The sequence below is a fragment of the Anopheles merus genome, chromosome 3R (assembly GCF_017562075.2).
Source record: "Anopheles merus strain MAF chromosome 3R, AmerM5.1, whole genome shotgun sequence".
Lineage (NCBI taxonomy): Eukaryota > Metazoa > Arthropoda > Insecta > Diptera > Culicidae > Anopheles > Anopheles merus.
In genome coordinates this window covers 43,319,328-43,339,914 of record NC_054084.1, presented here as the reverse complement: position 1 = coordinate 43,339,914, position 20,587 = coordinate 43,319,328, and the positions used below count along the sequence as shown (strand labels likewise).

Genomic DNA, 20,587 nt, shown 5'->3' with positions numbered 1-20,587 from the left:
AGCAATCGATTTTCCCAACACTGGTGGAAGGTTGCAGCTAGAGTGAACTACCCTTATCAAGTTCAGCAAATCGAGATGAAAGCGAAGTAGTGAGGATGAAAATCTTGTTTCGTAGAACAATGGCTTAGTTTTTTTCTCGATCTCGATAAGATGTTTAAAAATTTACTCGTATTAAGATCTTTAAATTGTTTCAAGGTTTTTCCTAAATTTCAAATCATGTTCTCAATAAATGACACCAATCCTGTAACGGGACATATCGGAAAAGTAAGATCTGCTTGTAGAGGGTTGGTCAGCTCAAGCAAAATTAAAAAACAAATATTTCAACGATGATACACTTATGTTACATTACTTTACGATCTCTTCTTCTTTAAAAACAAATGAGGACGTAACTAAAATCTTCATGTTCCTATTTTGCGCAATAGTCTTATGCGGTCTAAGCCTGCCTTAATCATTCATGAGCATGTGACTGTTGGAGTAGTCATAGGAGGAAGATCATCTCGGTCCAAAAAGGGCTTGAACCCATGACGGGCATCTTGTTAAACACGTGCGAGTTGTCGGTTGCTACCCGAGACCGGCCTACTCATCCTGCATACTGTTCCATTGAACTGGTCTACTATTACTTTAATTACTTCAATAATTCAAACTTTTCAATAACCTCGTCACTAAATGTCATGCGAGTTACTTTTCTCTACTGTGAATTTGTAAATATTGGTCATTCAATGTGGTTCTGAAAATAAGAAGATTTTCCAAAAATCCTGCCTTATCCTTTTAATCAAATCTGGCACTGGCATTCGAAATCCCCCAGCGATAAATACCATCCGGAACCGGAAGCTGGAAATATCTCCCCATCTGTGCCGGTATCTCCGGAACGTCCCAACAGCAGAACAATTGGTCTGTGCTTTTCAGCCCCTATCTAGATGGGCAATTCTCACCTCTCATTGCGTCAGATCATCAGCGTGCCGCATAGCATTACAACCGCACGAGTTGTATTACATTTATCGGAACCCCCCCAAAAAGGAAAGCCACCCGTCATCCATGGTGTGCCACCACGATGACGCTGAAGATGATGCTGGAGCCACCCGTGTTAGGTGACAGGCGTGACTCACCAAGGCGCTGTTTTGCCGTTTTCCGTACATTAGCGGTAGCGAATTTCACCATGCCTCGTGGAACATGCTCGCTCGTGTTTGCTAATCTCTGCCGCCGGCACACTCGACGGTTCGCGAACGCAAACAGTCTTATAGAGAGCGAGAGAGGGGACACGCACACCGGACGGTCATACCGCGAGTGAACCTGTTTGAACGAGATACGACGACGGTTTTTGCGGAACAACACAACAAGCGGCGGCAAATCGAACCGAACACACACACAAACCGTCAAACACACCTCCCCGGGGGGGGGGTAACCAACGGAAGAAGAGGATGAAAAAAATGATAGAAAAAAGTGCACGCTGTTTGGGTGTGAAAGGGAGCGAGGGGCAAAAAATAGCGATAGAAGAAAAAAAAATAACACACACACACACACAGACCGCTCACATTCCTATACACTCATCCATTCCAATAAGCTGCAGGCGAAACCGGACGTAACCTAACTATAGCCTGGCGTCCCATTCATGACAGCTAGCCACTCGATCTCCCCTCCCCCTTCCGCCCTCCCTCCTCCTAACGTTTGGTGCCCTTTTGCACACACCCTTACCCACAGCCTGCTGCTGCACACCGTTATATGAGGTGAGAAAGCGATGCCAGCCTCAAAAAACAGACAAACAAAAGTGTGAGCATGAGTGCGAGAGAGCGAGAGAGAAGGAGAGCGCTCTCGCGCAAGTGCGACGAACCGAATAGCAACGCAATCGACGATAGAAGCCGCCGGTGACGTCACGCACCCGCCCGTGTTCGCACAGTTCCACCGCGCGGTTCACCTTGAACTGCCTTGGCGCGATGCCGGGCGACGACGACGACGCAACGCTGCCCGAACGTGCCCCGCTTTGGTCATCCGCTGTTCACGTGAACACTTGCTGATGCGCGCGCGTTGTAGGGGAGAGCGGGCACTGGAGAATATACGGGGGGGAGGGGGGATGATGGGAGCAGCAAGGTGGTTCCGATTTGCTAGCGTTTGGCCGCACCGCGCTGCTCTCCAAGCCCGTCCCGAGCAAACCAACTCAACCGAACGTTGGAGAACGACGCGTCGACCGACCGAACCGAGCCCCCTTGTTCCCATTGGTTGGATGGCTGCTGTCATTCGACGTTGCCGCGCGCTTTGCTCAGAGAAACTACTCGCCCGGCAGGGGCTGCTACACTGTGTCAGTGTGTGTGTCTGTGAGTGTGTGGGGTAGTTGTGTTTACGAATGGCAGCCACTGTTCACGTGAACAGCGAGTGATGCCGGTCGTTCGATGCGTGATCAGTGTGCCGCACACTGCACGTATCTCCAACCCGCTCGCTCTACACTCTCTCTTACATTCTCTCTCTCTCTCTCTCTCTCTCTCTCTCTCTCTCTCTCTCTCTCTCTCGCTCTCTCTCTCTCTCTTGCTCTGTACTTTTGCAAGCTGCATTAACGAGGGTACGGGAAGGGTAAGCTTGGAAGGAACTTCAGTGGAATGCCGTCTCGAAAGGTGTCGACCGGGGGATGACGAAGCGAATGAACGACCGTCACACAGTAAACCGTGGGGTGTGTTTCCTCGAATTCGCTTCCCACCACAGCACACACACACAGACGCACAAGTGGGCGCACCAGACGCGCGCGCGCGCACACACACGTACACTACTGCCGGTACGGAAACGGAGCCAGAACAAGCTTGAGCCGCGCGCGCAACCACCACCACGTTGCGAAGGTTCACGCGTTTGGATGAGGGTGCGCGCACTCTCTCTATCGTTCTCTTTCTGTGGCCGTCTGGGGAGGATCAAAGAAGAAACGAAACAAAAAAAGCAAAAAAGCAGAACGCGCCGTCCGTTGGTTGCTTGGATTAGCTTACTTTCATGCACAGCATGTCTGTACAATCGCCGCATGGAAGCACACACATAGGCACACACCACACCAGAAAGACACCCTTTGGAATGTTTGGAATTGTTGCTCTCAGCGCCTCAACCTGGCGCCCGTTTCGGAAGGATGGATTTCGAAACGAACCCATCCGCGGTGAGGTGTTTTTTGTTCTGATTTCGTTCTGCCTTTCTTGCTTCTCCCGAAGGTACATCCACCCCGACCTCCCCGAAAAATGGAAACGCGTGGTCGCGGTGACGATTGAGGTTGTAAAATGTTTGACGTCACATTGAATATGGCTGCATGGATGGACGTTGTTTTCTATTTTATTATCAGTATCTATGCCGGCAAAAACTGACGTCCACAACGGGTTTATTGGACTGCGCAAACACACAAAAAAACCTTTCTTTTGTGAACTTCAAAAGGAATTAGGGGTGAAAAAGTCGCGAAAGTAGATTAATGTATTTAGACGCGTTAGCGCAATCTAGCCTGCTCCGTATCATGTGACGACGGTGCGTAGTCCGTATATTTCTACGACAAACACGTCATACGAAGAAAAAAAGCCTTTTATTTTTTATCTTCACCAGAGCAAAGTCCAGTCTTCAATCTTAGAAATTCCCTTGCCTTGGGCCAGTGAGCGAGACTCCCCCTAAACGGGGATGACGACATCTGGCGCGCGTAAACACACACACACAGGGCTGTCCCTGGTTTAAGCCGGTGGGCTTTAGTCTTCCCCCACCCCGAAACCGGGCGACTGTGAGGCCTAAAAATAATCTTGCAGAACCTCCCACCGTGTTTCTGTGTGCGCCGGAACCTTTTCTCGGAATTCCCGTGCAGAGGGGGTTGCGCATACCCTTTTTCAGTTCGTTGTGTACTTGCTACAACCTTGCGCGTTCGTCGCGTGAAGGGTTTGGTTACATTTGAACCCGTTGCCTCCCCCTCTAAAGCGATCAGTAGAAAATGCACACGCGCGCGCCTACTTGATTTGCAACTCGACTCATCCCTGTGGGCAGATGAGCTCACAGCCTCCTTGCAACCCACCCTTCATTCTTGCCTCCCCCATTTCTTCACGCACCACACCCCTACGTCGAACAAAACAACGCACAGCCTACACGAATCGCATTCCCGCACACACAGATTCACCCAAACACACACACTCACACACACTCACACGTACGCGCGCTCGCCCTGATAGCAAAAGTTCGTCGCTTCTCCATGGGGGAGAAGGCAAAGCGTGCGCGTGCGCACACACGTTCGCCTGCAGCACGTTCGTTCCGTGTAGCTCACCCCGTACCCCACTCCACAGTTTTCGTCATCACCAACCGAGCCCTCTTTTCTAACCTCCCCTACTCACACACAGTCACAGACACACAAACATACATCCCACATGGAGCATTTATCGGTCGATGACGACAACACGGCCTACACGCCCGTTTCGTTGTGTGAGGAGGAGAGGGGAAAAACGGGGGAAAGGGCGTTCGAGGTACGACGGTGAGTCCCCGTAGACTCCGGGAATCGCAACAGCATCGTTCGCCGTCAATCGACACGACGAGCAGCAGCAGCAGCAACGCGCCATTCAAGAGTACAGCGAGCCACAAACAAACCGCTTACAAAGTGTTGTGCCGCCGAAGCGAACGGACGTGTCTCTGTGCGAACGGGTCTCATTCTACTGTGTGCCTCTTTGTAAACCGAGAAGCAGCAGCAATCACATACTGCCAAGTGAACTCCAAACACACACCCAACAGTGTCGCGAGACTTAGAAGGAGTTTGCAGGAAGGTTTCACCTGAACCTTTAACAAGAAGTGCGGAATAAAATAATCGTTTTATGTGTGCACATTGAAGGCGGAGTGAGTGAGTGATTGAGCATTTGTAACTGCAACTTGGTGCCATTTGTGCAGAGCGGAAGTTTGAAAGTTGGTGAAAAGAAAAGCCACGTGAAAAGCAACGTCTGGGCAAATACCCCCCAGACAGTGTCAGTGAGTGTGAGGGAAACGGAAAGCAAAAGACGTGAAAAATCAAATCAACCAACCGGCCAGACAACAAAGGGTTGTTTGTGTTTTGGGAAGGTGGAGAAAAATCACAAACAGTGTGAAAAGCAGGCAGCAGTCGTGTAAGCTTTATCACATGCAAAGTGCGGTGAAGTGAACTAGCCCGTTTGGAAAACGGAAAGTGAAGTCTTGACAGTCATCTTTAGGGCCAATATCGAATAGGCCCGGAAAAGTGTGCAAGTGTTTGAATTTGAAAAAAAAGAGCCAAATCCAAAAACAGTGCAATGGAAAACACTGCGGCAGTGTTACTATCGCCACCGGCAACGCCACCATTGCAGGATACCAGCCAGCAACAGGACCAGCAACAGCAGCAGGATGATCTTCTGAAGGTAAGGATTTTTCATGAATGGACACGTTTCCATCATAGTAGTCGAGGACAACAGAAGGTGTCAGTGGAGGGCAGTTCCTTTGTGTTTGCGCAGTGCAAAACAAAACCAGTTCATTGTGTGATGGAAAAGTTTTCGAATTAGTGACCTCCCCCCCCCCCCCCTCCCACGTTTCCCTCAACTTCTTGCTAAAAATGCGAACAGATGATGGTCCAAAGCGCGCGCCCTTCCAGAAAGATCAGCCAGACGCGTGGAGTGAAAACCTGTCTGGGGTTCGTTGTCACCCCCAGCGAAAGAACAAAGTGACCGTGGCTTTGGGTTGGGGTTGTTAGGTAAAGTGGTGAAATGTGTGTGTGTCTGTTACCCCTTTGCATGAGAAAGAAGTGTGTGTATGTATGTGTTGTGAGCCAACGGATTTTGTGGGAACAATTTAAGAAGTTTGGAATTTCACAACTCGTCATTCCATTACTTCCACTGCCTAGAAACGTGATTCATTGGCGGCAGTATGCTGTCCGCTCTGCAAAAAATGGGGAGGGAATCTGGACGCCTGATAAAGACTGGCACTCAGCTCAGGCGGGTCCCCCGAAAAAAAAAAGATGTGCACGTGTCAGACACTTTTTTGCTCCACCGTTTGCTGCGTTGGGATGGGATTGGGATACATCGGTGGGGTCCGCAAAGAGCGCGTTGGAACACGCGTTCTCGAGCACCGATGGGGGGGGGGGCAGGCAGATGGGCAGCAGTCCAAGCACCGACAAACCGACATGACACTGGCGTTACAAAAGTGTCCCACACGAAAGTACTGTCATTTACCAGTGAGGCGAACACTTCTGTCAAAGTAAGCTCTGTTCACTGCTGCTTCGATGTAAACAACTTTTCTAAATACAAATGGCGAAGGAAGTGTGAGGCAACATTTTGTGAGAATTATTGGACAAAACACCCAGAAAATCATTTTATAAGTTTCCAAATCAATGCAAAAGATGTGAGAAGTACATAAAACAATACGCATTGGAATTGCGAAGAAAAACAAAAAGGGGATTTAGCAGTTTCCTCTCTGTGTCAGTGTAGTAAGCGAATCATTATAGAGATGGCGCTAGTGTTTAACGTATTTTCATTTGAAATAAGGAGACAACTTTTGAAGCTCATTTTGTTCGAAGTGTCACGTCGGTTTGTCGGTGGTCCAAGGTCCCGTTCGACTTTGCCCCACATATTCGGTCGAGAAGGCGCTGGGCTAAACGCTCCGACAATTCTGGTGAAATCTGCTTCTTTACTATTTTTAAAGCACGGCAAACCCCCTTTCTTCGGCTTCCCTTTTTCGCTCCCTTTCCTCGCTTGTTTGGTGGCCCGCCTGATGTCAGATGGGTCCCCTGGCGTGTGTGTGTGTGTTGCCTATCACGCGCCACCATCGTGATCATTTAATTCTTGTGAAATTTCGGCCGAAAACAAATCTTGTTACACCCTCCAAGGGGTGGTGCCATTTTTTTGTTTTTTTCGACCGAAAGATAAATTGATGTGCTTCCTGGGATAGTGACAGCAGCAGTAGAATTAGCGACCAGCACCCCCGCCCCCCATGCCCCCTCCACTACCCATGACAAGCAAAGCAGATGTTATGACACATGTGGGGCGTGTGTTAATCGAGGTGTTCGCGAGGGTGTGGGCGCTTTTTTGCAGTGCCGCTCGTCGGTGTCAAGTGCATTCGAGATGCACTAGGGTTTGGGGCGTGTGATTGTGCTGCTAAAAATAGAACACATGCTCAGTGCAAATACACACACACACACAGTTTATTCCCTTGTTCTCAGCAGCCCCAACCGAAGAGAGGGGTGTGTGCGCAGTGTACTTTGATCGGTGGTATGGCATGGTGGCAAATGAAAAAAAAGGTGTATAATTCATTAAAACCGCACCGCTGCTGCTCTTTGCGAAACTCCGGATGTGCTTTTAAAATATTTTTTTTCTATTTTGCCCCCTTTTTTAATTTCAACACAATTACCTCAATTTATATAATGTTGAGCAAAGTGTTGTATTTTTTCAAAGAGAAATACCGTTTTGTAAATGCCGCCACCCTCCTCTGTACGCAGGGATGGGAGAAAAGATTGGCTCCCTGCATGTGTGTTGGTGTGTGTACGCGCGCGCGTACGTCAGCAAATTCCAAGCCTCCCGCATCGCGAGCGTGACGCGCCCAAACCGCGCGCACCAAGCCTGCAAAAGCGCCAAGCCCCAATGGCCCCGTGCACGTTACGAGGCCGTCCCGCTCCCGCGCCCAGCCAATTTTGAACACAAACAGCGTGCTGTCGCGCTCGCACACGGCGATCACGCTCGGATCACGCAGCGACCCGGCCACAATCAGCTGGTGTTCACGTGAACACTCGCCCGCCAAGCGAACTTTGGACCCGCGGGCTGCGTGCTACGGTGCGCGTACGATCTCTCTCGCCGTCTCTCTCTCTCTCTCGCTCTCACTCACTCTCTTTCTCGCTTGTTTGCGCTACCGAGAGATGCGGGTTTGCTGGCGCGCACAAACGCTGGTGTAACGCGCGCGCCTTTTACACTCGATGACGTCTGTGGTTGGCGGCGAGACAAAAAGAGAGAGAATAACACAGACACACACAGAGACGCAGACGGTGTAAGGTGTGCCCTCGTTCGCACCCTTCCGAAGCGGAGCGGCTGTTGTTGGGTCCGGTGAACCGGATTTTTTCGCTTTTGGCGCGCTCACGCTACGTTCGCTGATGATGATGGTGATACAGCACCCGCCACCACTGCAGCACCAGGTGCTCCACACCCCTGTAGCGAATTGACGATGAATAATACCGAACGGTGCACGATGATTGGGAGCGCATTGGGGCACTGTAAAGCAATTAGCGTGTGTGTGTGTGCGTGTGCCAATGGCAAGATTGCGTGTTTTATGGCAGCTCCTCCAGCAAAGGACGGTCGGGAGCAAGCGGAGAGGCCTGGTATGTGACGCACGGGGCTTTGGTGAGAAAATATTTGACATTCACGCCGCCGCACGAGCCCCTCTCGGATTCCCCTTCCCTTTCTCAACGGTCAACTCAATGTCTCGTGCGCTGATCGGTCTGATAAGCAGAGGGAGGAAGCAGGCGGCCCTGTTTCTTATCACTGGAGCTGAAGGCAAAACTGGTTCACACCACACACCCGTAGGCTCCACCCCACGATAAGAGAAGCTCTCCAGTAATCTTGCAAATACTACTTAGTGTCCCGTAATAGTTGCAAATGACTCGAAAAGTATTTCCAAAACTGGGCCATTTTCTAATCAATCTCGTTTATGTTCTCTCTCTCTCTCTCCAATAGACAACCAACGCCATTCGTCAGGCCCTGAAGCGGAAGCTGGCAGAAAGCACGGCAGAAAAGGCGGCCCCAACAGCGGCCGGAGGTTCGTCGTCACCGTCGTCCAGCGGCAGCTTCGTCACACCGAACCATTCGGACGCGTCGGAGGATGAGTCCGATCTGCCGCCCCGCAAACGGCAGTACGTGCGCAACCCGGACCAGCTGGAATCGCACGCCGCCCTGCAGAAGCAGCTGCACCAGCTGCACCACAAGCAGGAACAGCGACAGCAGCAGCAGCAGCAGCAACAGCTGCTCAACGGTTCCGGTGCCCCGACGCCACCGCCGTCGGAGTTTTCCGGCTCGGAGGACGAAACTACCAAGTCCGGCTCGGACGAGGAGCGCTGCTACTTCCAGGGTGGCGCGCCCCCGCGCGAAAGCGTCATCATGCGCATCAACAAGGACGGTTCGTGCACGAAGACGCCCGCATCCGGAGAGGAGTCGGCCTGTGCCGGAGCGCTCAACATATTCCGCAGCTACAAGTTCAAGATGGGGCCGCGAATGTCGCCTCCGCCACCGACCACAGTATCTCCGCCGCCGGCATCCAGCATCTCCTCCTCCTCCTCTTCGTCCTTCCCACCCGCGGACACCAGTGCCAGTGAAAGCCAAATGGTGCAAGATCTGTCCACCACCAGCAGCAGCAGCAGCAAGTCGCCGGCTCCAGTATTCCCGCCCAGCAGTTCCAACAGCGCCGGCAAGCGCAAGAAGAAGGAATCCACCAGCGCCGCATTCAGCCAACCGATCCTGCCGAAGGCGGTGCAGCCCTCAACCCCCATCCACCCCACCACCACCCTTCCTGTGATAGCGCCCAAGCTTACCGCCAGTACCGCGCCCGCACCCGCCCAATTCATCCTGGCCACCCAGAACGGGTACATCATCGTGCCGCAGCAAATGTCGCACAACCTGCTCGCTGTCTCTACGGCTACCGTCCCCATCCCGTCCAAATCCACACCGGCGGTCGGAAAGGAGGACGGCAAAGCCGCGGAGCAGCAGCAGCAGCAGCAGCAGCGTGCAGCTGGCCCGACCGCGGTTAAACCGGAACGTCGCCGCATCTACGAGTGCGATCATCCGAACTGTGGCAAGAACTACTTCAAGTCGAGCCACCTGAAGGCGCACCAGCGCATCCACACCGGCGAGCGACCGTTCAACTGCAAGTGGCCCGACTGTGGCCGCCGGTTCAGCCGCTCGGACGAGCTGTCGCGCCACAAGCGCACGCACACGGGCGAGAAGAAGTTCGTCTGTCACGTGTGCGAGCGACGGTTCATGCGTAGCGACCATCTGTCCAAGCACGTCAAACGGCACAACAAGGACACGAGCGGCAAGGTGACGTCATCCGCTGGCCAGTCCGGTGGACGTCGGGCGGCTGCAAATGCACCGACCACCACCACGACTGCCATCCTTCCGGCGGAGGGTGCGCGAACGGGAGGTGCCGCCCTGTACCACCATCATCATCCACAGCTGGCGGCCGTATTTCAACCAGCGGCTCACCCGTTTGCCACCACCGTACAGCAAGCCTCGGTGTACTAAAGAGTGCGGTGACGGACATTGAGGAATGCACCTCGGCTCAGCTTACTTGTGTCATATGGACAGTCTCACGGTGGGGCTGCCAACCATTCCAGCTATCTGAGGAGGAGAGGGGAAGGGTCAAAGAGTGAGAGAGAGAGAGAGAGAGAGAGAGAGAGAGAGAGAGAGAGAGAGAGAGTGAGAGAGAGGGCAACGTGCGTTGGCGCCGTCAGTGGGACGGGATCCGTTTTATGAATTTTCCTCCTTCTCCAGTTAGGTTTAAACAATTCTTGCGCGTGTGGGCGTCCCCCGGGAAGCGCCCTTTACGCCCCACTATCTGTGATCGTTTTGTCTTACTAAACTACCGGACTACAAACTCTACGAACTACAAACAAGCAACAACAAAAAACGCAAGGCAAGGCTAAGCCTAATCCCTTCAACCCTTCTTAGCATTACCCGGCTTAGCGTTGTAACTCTCTCTTATCCTTGTCACACAATCACTACTATATCTAGATATACTCTAGCAGTAAGGGAAGGGAGCTAGCAAGCAGGGCTAAGGGAGAACAGTACTAGGAGAAACAGAAAAGAAGACTCACCGCTTGGTTCTACTGTCTGTTGTAAGATACGTTTAGTGTTTTGTTTTTGTTTTTTTTTTTGTTCTATTATTTTGTTTAATTTTTTCTGTTCCATGTGTTTTGTGATGATTAGCACCTACCTGTTAGCACGCACGTGATGCATGTTGTATCTCCCATGTTTGGAACTACGAGGAAAAATCGCGAAAGCGTAGCGCATTAGTGTAGCCGGGAGCTGAAGAGCGCCAGTAGGACTTATTTTCTTCGTTTTGTTCCATAATAATGTGTTTCGTTAATTTATTTTAGCCCTTAATAATCGTTTCTAGCAGTGTAAACACCGAACAGAAATGCCACAGTAAGACAGGAAATGCATTGTTAGTAACAAACAGAGAGAGAGAGAGTGACAGACAAGTGCGATGCAATGCGAGAGACGAAGAGTGAGAAAGAGAATGACGATCAATTGAAGAAGAAAAAAAAGGAGAAAGCTGAAAATGTGTTAAATAATTAGTAGTACCATATTACTATTATCTTGTATCTATACACACACACTCTCACATACTGAATAATGCCAAAACAAGATGGTTAATGTTGGATATGCAAAAGAAAAATGAAACAAATCAAATGCAATTGCAAACATCTACATACAAAAGAAACAAAAAGTCAGTAATATACATTCTTCTGAATTGCTCTAAAATGAACCTTTACCTGTGTGTTGGTGCGTTTTATTTTTGCCCTTGGAAAGATTTGAAAGAAACGTATTGATTCCAAATCGATGCGCTGTGTCGTTTGTCCACTTTTGTCCACTTTGTCCACGTTTTGAGTTGCTTGCAAACTTTGCCCATGTTTTTTTTTTTCAAAGACTCAATGTCACTCAGAAAACACCACACCCTCGCGCGTCGATAGATGAAACACACGCAGCTACACGCAGCGCAAGGGCATGCGCAAACATAAATACCGCCACCGGGAGAGAAGCTACGGGCGCGCACACGTTCACGTGCACGTTGTTGCGCAGGCACGGCCAACAGTGGAAAATTCCCCACCGTTGGACGGTTGATAAATTGTTGGCCAAAGGTTACATGCGCTGTCGGTGTGTACTAATACACACAGTTTAATGTAAAATGTTTAGTATTTATGAAAGGAAACTACCCTACCCACGGCCCGGCTTAGCTTCAACGTCTCGGTGCGCATTTCTTCGGCCCAATCGTCCAGCGGGAGGGGAGGACGTGCAGGGAGAGGGGCACACCCCCGTGACATCGAGTCACCGACAAAACCAGCAGCGATGGGATTTTCCCAATTGCCCGCTAATGGACAATTGGAGAAACTGGTTTCACTAGCATGCCTGGGCATTCGTTGCCGCTACCATGAGGCTACAGATGCGTTATGCGTACGCACCACCAGCTGGGAATGGCCCACATTTTTGCGATCGAAAATCCCCGGCCGAGTCGGTACCGGGCCGAAGATTACCACTCTAGCCGGTGGGTGGAAAGTCAGTGACGCAGCCGGGTGGTTGTTGATCTTGCTTCCAGGAAAATGTGGTTTATTTTTTGCGGTCGTGTTTGCAGATGCAAAACAGATCAGCGGACAAAATTCCGAGAAACATTTGCTGTTGAGATAAATTGTTTTGCCAATGAATTCATTAAAAATAAGTTTTGAAAACAGAGTTTGGACAGTGATTTCCTCAACAAATATCAAAACAAGATAGTAGATAAGATAGTTAGAACTAGATCAGATGAACGAGTTGTGTTAATAGATAAAAAACGCAGCACAACCAATCTAGAAGATGTGATATTGATTTATAAAACTAGTAATTCAAACAATCAAAGTTGTAGAGGAAGATGGGGCCAAAAAGGGATCCCTTTATTTAATCATTGTGACGCAGACAATCTGAAAGACTCATAATGTATTCTTTAGAGTGTTATATTAACGCCATGTATGTTTCATAACTTGTTATCAAACAAGAATCAACTAGAATACGAATTATAATTTTATAGTATAATTGTATTATTTTTACCAGTTCGCGAATAAGATTGGAGTAATATGACGTATGAACTGTCAAAACTAACTTGAATTCGCGTATCTCGGGGAATGACTGTATTTCTATACAATTTAAGATAGTAAGATCATTTATGCATCTATTATATAATATATAATAAAAATATAATTATATAATATATAATAAAAAAAAACATAATGCAAAATATAAATGCGTGAGCTACTTCTGGCATATGGCGCTTGATGAAGTTATGGTGTTGTATTTGTCTACACATCCGCTTCAAATCCGTTTCAAAACATCCGCTTGAAAACATTGTCGATTGAATCATTTAAAGGGTGTTTTAGTTCTGCAAGGATTTATTTTTTCAAAAATGTAATACAAAAGCAGATCACTTGGATCAGAGGTCTCCTAACTTTTCAGTTTGCGAGCCGCTGTGCTTCACATATAATGGTGAATGGCCATTTTTCCGTTGCCGTTATATAATGTGAACGTTTCAATTTCGTCTTTATAAGAAAATACTAGCATAATATACAAAACTCCTATAGCTTTCTATTACTTAAGTTTGGTCTACGTCTCTAAAAAGCAACAATTACATTATCCTTAAAAATAGTCACAATAATTAATTATTTCTTTTAACCTTCACAAAGTTGCCACGGGCCGCATAATAAGCTTTTGAGGGCCGAATGCGGCCTGCGGGCCGTAGTATGGAGACCCCTGGCTTGAGTAAACGATGTAGTAGTGTCCCTTTTTATCCACAATGTTTTGACGTTTAATGTGTTGTTGCTATATGCCGTTTTTTGCTTATTGATGTGTCCATTTTGCCCCGCATGACAAGTTAGCATCACGTGAAACATCGAATTTTATTTTACAGTTTTTGTTAATAATCTTAAGAAGTTGGTAAGCACTCTTTTATTAATTTTAATTCGTATATAGGTAGATCAACAGTACAATCAAATGAAAACGTATTTATGTTTAGTGGTAAAACGTATTGATTAAATTGTTAAACATGCCCGTATTGTCCCACATGCCCGTAAAGAATACTCATCTACAGAGAGAGAAAAACCCCATTCCTCAGACTCGCTCAAGGAAGTGACGTTTCCCGCACTTAGTGTTTTGGCCTCGATCGGGTCGAGTAACGCCGCGCGCAAAACATGTTTACTTCCTGTTTTTTTCGTGTCATTTCGTGCCTTCCCAAAAACGGTCCCCAATACCTTGAAGAACGTCACTACAATCAGCTGCCGATCCCACTAAGTAAGGCCGGAAGGTCACAAAATATTGGTTTAAAAAAAGAACCGGCCCTTTGATACGCGTCCATCATACGCGAGACCCACCCCCCTCCGGACTCACGGAAGCACACACTCACAGCCTCCCTTCCACAGTGTGGCAAGCAAACGGCAACAGCGAAGATACGCGATGAGCGATCACGCACTCGGTTCGTGCAGAAAGGGCGGAAACGTTCCTACCCACAAAATACGGCCCTCGCGCAGGGACTTTGAACGGGTTAGTGCGTATTAGTGCACATGTTGATGGTTGTTGTGACCAAAACCGGTGGAAAGATAATTGTTTACCAGTTCGCAGGAATAGGCTTTCGGGATAGTGGCGCTTCGAAAAAAAGCAAAACAACCAAATCAAGGATCATTGGCATATCAGATGGTCGATCGAGGCAGCGCTTGGCTTCAGTTGTTCTTTCGTGTCCAGTTTTGTTTATCAACGGTTCAGTCCGGTTTTTTCCTTCCCCACTCTCGCAACACCAAACAGTCCACCCCATCAGGCCTATCAGCTGATTAGAAGCAAATAGCGTCGTTGCATTGTTTACCTTCCTTGAACCGCCTTCCCAGACCGAACGTGGGCCAGTTTCCCTTCACACCTCTCGTAGGAGGGCGTGTGACTGTTTAGACTGGATGATATGACAGTATTCGCGCAAGCTCATCGCCTATCGCAAAGGGAGAAGGGGGAGCGTTTGAGACCACGACTAAGTGTTTTATACGAACATGCAATCTCCAAGCGAGGAGAGAGAGAGAAAGAGAGAGAATGAGAGAGAGAGAGAGCGAGAGAGAGAGAGAGAGAGATAGAGAGAAGGCGCTCCGCGATATAAACACCACACTCACGGGTATGATAACCGATCACGCACCGTCCGGCTGATGTCTTCATGTTGACGGAGTTTGGCCAAGTAACCAAGAGAAAAACGGTGACCTTCTAAAGACTATACCTGGATCTGTGCCAGTGGCGCCTGGATAAGATATGGAAGGGTAAGGGTGGTAAATAATAAAGCAACACGCGAAGGTCCTAAATATAAATATTGTTTACAATGAATAAAAAAGGTCAAACTTTTTTTCAACTTTTCTATGAATATTTGTTTATAATTAGCGGTGAAAGAGAGACTAAGAGATCTAAAACCTGTATAATAATGTACACAACAATAACAATTGTTTGTTATCTTGGAATTTTCACGAACACTCTGTTGATACTATGGTTCACTTATACTAGCAAGTGGCGCTTTAGCATATATACAGACAAAAGTGAACCCTAATCGCAGTGAACCTATGGTCTAATAGCATACGCGTTCGCTCCAACAACATCAGACAAGGATCGTTTCCCATCTAATACATACTCCAGTAGCGGTAAGAGATTATGTATTATCGATTAGTTTTACGGGTTAAAGTTAAGTGTTTATGACTAACGATGGTGACCTTCCAATATCATACTACCAAGAACATAGGCAGATCATTCATAGAGCCGAAATATAAGCGTAAGTGGGGTTTCTCTAGTAGGTTTTATACGGTTCTAACAGTTATGAAGAAGGCATATTATTCAGCTACAGTCTTGTATACCTAATATTGACCTACATTTTGTAATGTAGCTGGTAAATAAAGAAAAAATATGCAATCGCACCGGGCTTACACAGGCCTCTGAGATTTACTTTCCCCTCCCTATTTGGAGTCTGTCTTTGCTGGATAGTGCATATAGCAGTGACATATATTTATTATCATTATCAATGTTTGCTCTTTGCAGCTCTACAAAAAATAGTTCCTGAAACTTCATAATCATTTCTTAAATATGTATGGTTATATGCATGTAGTGTTGGTTGCCTCTTAAAACAGGCTACGGTTAATAAAATGTTTGAAATTAAAATTGCATACAAAAAGTTAAATAAGTAAATGGAATAGGAACACATTTTGATTAAAATTAAAAAAAGGTATGCAAAATTCTTTGAGAATACACACAATTTATGCAAAAATCTTTTTTTTATAGTAAATACATTTACTTTAAATTATTTCAAATGATCCTGTCAGTACACAACGGCTACTGGCTCATATTCCGCTACTGACCAAGAAGAAGAAAACCCAAAATTGACAATTAAAGAGGCGTGATAGAAGTAAACATGTATTTTCACGTTTCCGCTCCTTCGAGATCATTCGCTAGATCGCAACACTAAAAATGCAAGCCAGATGTTGCTGCCCTCCAGCACATCTGAATGCGATTTTTGCAGCGCAATTTCTTGACGCGCTCAAACAAACATGGCGCGCACTCACTTTCCCTCTAGGATTCGTGTTACTCCCTGCCGGGCATTGCATAATTGCCGATGTAAACTACCGATCGAGAACCGGTGGCCGTATGACTAATGGTTTTGTTTTTCTAGTACAAAGCTGCCATTTTACACAACTCTTAATCAGCAGTTGGTGGTGAAGAGCTTTCCAATACGCAGTTAAGTCTCGTTCCCGCCTGCATTGACCTCTACCGTGCAAGCAAACGGAAACGGTTATAAATGTGCAGTAACAACAGCATGCACAACACATACACACACATACATACAAAAAACCCATCTTCAACAATTGCAGCATGTGATAAAAATAATTGCCCGCAACAAAAAATACCCACCGCGGGCAAGCCAGGGGCGTCCAGACTGATAAGCGCGGAGTAAAAGTCACCCCAGCAAAGTTGCAATCGCCTTCACCACCGTACAGTGTAGCTATCGGGCGAAACCAGTCATAACCAGCGCTCCATCGATGGAATGGATCCACCAGAGCTCGGTACGGACGTGCCAAACAACATAAACAACTGGGCAGCATCCACCAGCCGGCCGGTACCGCACCGACTTACCCCCTACATGGAACTCTGCTACTTAGAACCGTACGGCGGCTACTGACGTCAATCGGTCGGTCGGGACCCACGGTTCACCGTGTGATAGTGGATTGGCCCCGGCCCCAAAAGCGTGCACTGGAAACGGGGGCGGGCCATTCCGGCTGAGGATGGAGCAGAGCCTTCACCACTAGGTAAACGCGTGGGAAAATCAACCAATAAGCTTGAGGATTCATGCAGAGGGTCGGGAGCGGAGCGAAGGATCGAGTTCGTTCGGGTCGAAATAATAAGCTGATAGTGGTAGTGGCAGACAAGCGGACCAGGCCGTGGCTAGAGCGGCAACGCAATAGAGCTCGCTCGGAGCATTACGCTAAACGGGCCCCTGATAAGCGCCCGCTTGGAGGTACATCCAGCCACCAGGTGATCAAGGGGACAGTGGGTAAGGCATGGAAGGTTCCTTGCCAGCTTGTTTGCAAAACCACTCCTGCTCCGGTTTTCCAACGCGTACAGAGTGGAGAATGATCGACACAAAACACCCGAGCTCTCGCTGCCCGGGTTCACATTCCTTCGATGGCCTACGCGAGGTCGTCGGTTCGTGAACGGCGAAAGGTGATGCAGCTGATATGTAGAGGTGGGTGGTGGATGGCCACCCAATGTCCGGCTAGTAGCGCGAGACTGCGGAGTACACGAGACGCCGTCGATGAGTCGACTACCGTTGCACGGGGGAAAGTGGACCGCACAATCGGTACTGCGGCTCGAGCAGTGGTAGCAGCTTGTGAGCAGTGATAGCACCATCGTCGTGGTCGTCGTTGAGCCCTACATTGCTCCCGTCGAGGGTGAAGATCCTTGTGCGGTGATGATCACGCGTTCAGCACGTTCCCGGAGCGTGCTCGATGACACTGAGCGCAGAGACAGAGCGCTTGCTGGAGGCCCCCCAACCGACTGACCGACCGATAGTGGAGCATACCGAGTGGAGATGAATGCGAATCATACTACCAAATGGTATTCAGCTTGCGGGCAAATTTGAGTTGGTACAGCGACGGGCGTGTGTGTACTTGACCCCGGACGCAATGTTCCAAAATATGGAGTACAAGCGATACGACGGGTGTTGTGAATTGTTGTGAAATATAGTTTAATTCAATACTTGAAGGTCGGTAGATCATTTATAGGATGAGATAGGGTGTTTGAGAGAAATACTGTGTTGAGCACCATGATTCATACTTTTTTTTGGGGAATTTGGGACGGACGGACTTATCATTGTTTCAGATATGTTCTGACTTTCCGGCAAAATCCTGGAATCACTTATCGGAATACATCGATAAAGATAATCTTTAGTTATGATATTGCAAAAAAATCGGAAAAGTAATTAAGAAAAAACTCATGTAAACCCGTGGCGGTACCAAAAGGCGTGTGATGCTATAAATCATTTTTCAAAACCGACATGTAGCTACCAGTTATTAACCAACATGGCACTGACATTGAATATTCAATTTATTAGTCATTAATTGTTGCTACATTAATTTTTAATTTAATTATTACTTTTTACGCTGCTTCGGTAGCTTATTTACGTATTGCTTAGCGAAGTCTAAATCAATAGCATCAGTTCCAATCCGTTTGCATATATATAGATCAAATTTTCGTAGAATCTTCAATATTTAGATCTAATTTTTTGCTGTTTTAGATTATCCATAGTCATAGATACATACATTGCATAGACCAAGAGTCTTCTTCTTCTTCTTTGGCACAACAACCACCTGCCTGTACCCAGTAGTGAAGTGAGCTTGGCTTTCAATGACTTATATTGTTACCATAGCAGGATAGTCAGTCCTACGTATGGGGCCACGGTCTATTCGGGACTTGAACCCATGACGGGCATGTTGTTACGTCGTACGAGTTGACAACTGTACCACCAGACCGGCCCAAGACCAAGAGTATCCCCATCGAAATGTGAAGGCAATAATACGATATGTGGTTCCAAGAGCTGTCCAGAGACCAGACAGACCACAGGGGAAGTAGTTAGCTGGGGTAATATTCAAGCAAAAATTTGATATTTACCTTTGGTTGGTCGCCAACATACAGCAGAAATTAGTGATGGGCAAAACGGCTTTAAAGCCGGAGCCGGTTTCAAACCAACGACACCGTCCCAACAGGCTCCTGAGCCGGGTATAACACAGTGCACCAAAATCATTATTTTGCAATGAATTTTCAAACGGGAAGTTAAATACTAAAAGTGAGACTTGGTGTAATATCTCGGCCGGTAGTGCCCAAAACCGTTCGGGCTCTAAAATATACTGTCAGCTGTCCTACATTTGAGGAGTCGGACGTCGAACAAAATTTTATAAGTGAATCGTAACCAGCGAATGCTACACGATGCATGACTTGCCGTCAATACTGCAATTACATCGGGTGTTAGTAGGGACGGATTATGCACTAAGCAAACTAAGCGGCCGCGTGGGGCCCGAAGTCTCGAGGGGTCCCAAAAAAGGGATCCATCCTCCGCTCTTAAATAAATTTGCTTCTCAATCCAATTCTAGTTTAGAATTCCCATTACAATTTCTCGCTCAACTCTTCAGAAAGGCCTACATTCTCGCGAGAAGATAGATTGGTTATTTACGCTGCCGTCTCCACCGTTGCTGCGGAGCCGTTAATTCGAAGCCGTCCGGAGCCGTCTCTGGATCCATTGATGCCCTCCGAAATGCCTATCACTAGTAGCGATACAATAAAGTCGCATGCCTTATATTTTTTCCTAAATTTTGACATTATGGTTTCCTGAAAAGTTCTCTCGATCACTAATAGTAAGATATTTATACTAGATTGACTTAAATTACAATGATGAACAATTATATCTTTATCGTAATTATCTACATAATTAATCTACTAATTCATCTGGTTCATTAGGACCTTCCTCTTCGTCTACTTGGCGCAACGTCCTACGTGGACATGTCGGCCTATACAGGCTTTCGAGACTCATTCAGTATCACGAAGCCGGATGGACCTGTACGAGGGGACTGCCCATTTGGACCTGGTAAACATGAATTACGTTCTGTACTACGCATTACGCAACTCGGCCAATCGGCCAAAAATGGCAAGCTGTGTAGCCATTGTAAGCTAACGAAGACTGTGGAAATTGATTGGTCGTTATAAATTTTACGTCTTTGGTTTTCCGAGATTTTTTAAAGACCGATCTAAGCAAACAAAAAGTATCCTTAAAGGTATATGTAGACAGTTTTCCGTGAGGTAGTTTAAGGAACGGTCCAGAAACTCAGAAGATACTGTAGCTCATTAAATTGATGTTACATTTAAAAAAAATTGAACTTTCTTCCAAACATCTTGATTGAACAGTTCTAAAGCTACACTAAAAGCTGTGTACAGTCTTTCCCCTAGTTGCGCGAATAATGCGTTCCAGGGACATTCACGTAAATCGGCCAAAATATAAATAATAAAAAATATGATTAAATTTAATAATTTTATGTTCATTTTTACTTATTTCATGCTATAGATAATTCGGTTAATTATGTGTATTTAGCGATTTCAAACATTAAGCAAAACTGCAGTTTATTTTGAATTTGGCAATTGTTGGAGAAAATGGTACAAATTTAACGTATGAAGTGTCAAAACTAAAAATTCGCGTAACTCGAGTGTCACGTAACTCGGGGAAAGACTGTATACCATTCTATAGATAATCTTTCTGCGCATTGAGTAAAATAAACAAATAAACAAATAAACAAGTGAAAGGTGTTCATAATTTGTCCATTATTTTCTAGCCA

General features: G+C 47.3%; 1 protein-coding gene and 1 long non-coding RNA gene across 2 annotated transcripts; both read left to right on the top strand.

The window, feature by feature from the left end:
- The first annotated feature begins 4,764 nt into the window (after positions 1-4,764).
- On the top strand, positions 4,765-10,577 carry LOC121596178 (dendritic arbor reduction protein 1-like). The gene is made up of 2 exons (XM_041920892.1): positions 4,765-5,345; positions 8,640-10,577. The coding sequence occupies exons 1-2, from the start codon at positions 5,241-5,243 to the stop codon at positions 10,197-10,199; spliced, it is 1,665 nt and encodes a 554-aa protein (XP_041776826.1). The 5' UTR covers positions 4,765-5,240; the 3' UTR covers positions 10,200-10,577.
- A 2,605-nt stretch (positions 10,578-13,182) lies between these two features.
- Positions 13,183-17,969, top strand: LOC121597440. The gene is made up of 2 exons (XR_006005416.1): positions 13,183-15,361; positions 16,381-17,969. It is a non-coding gene; the product is annotated as an uncharacterized LOC121597440 (long non-coding RNA).
- Positions 17,970-20,587: the final 2,618 nt, after the last annotated feature.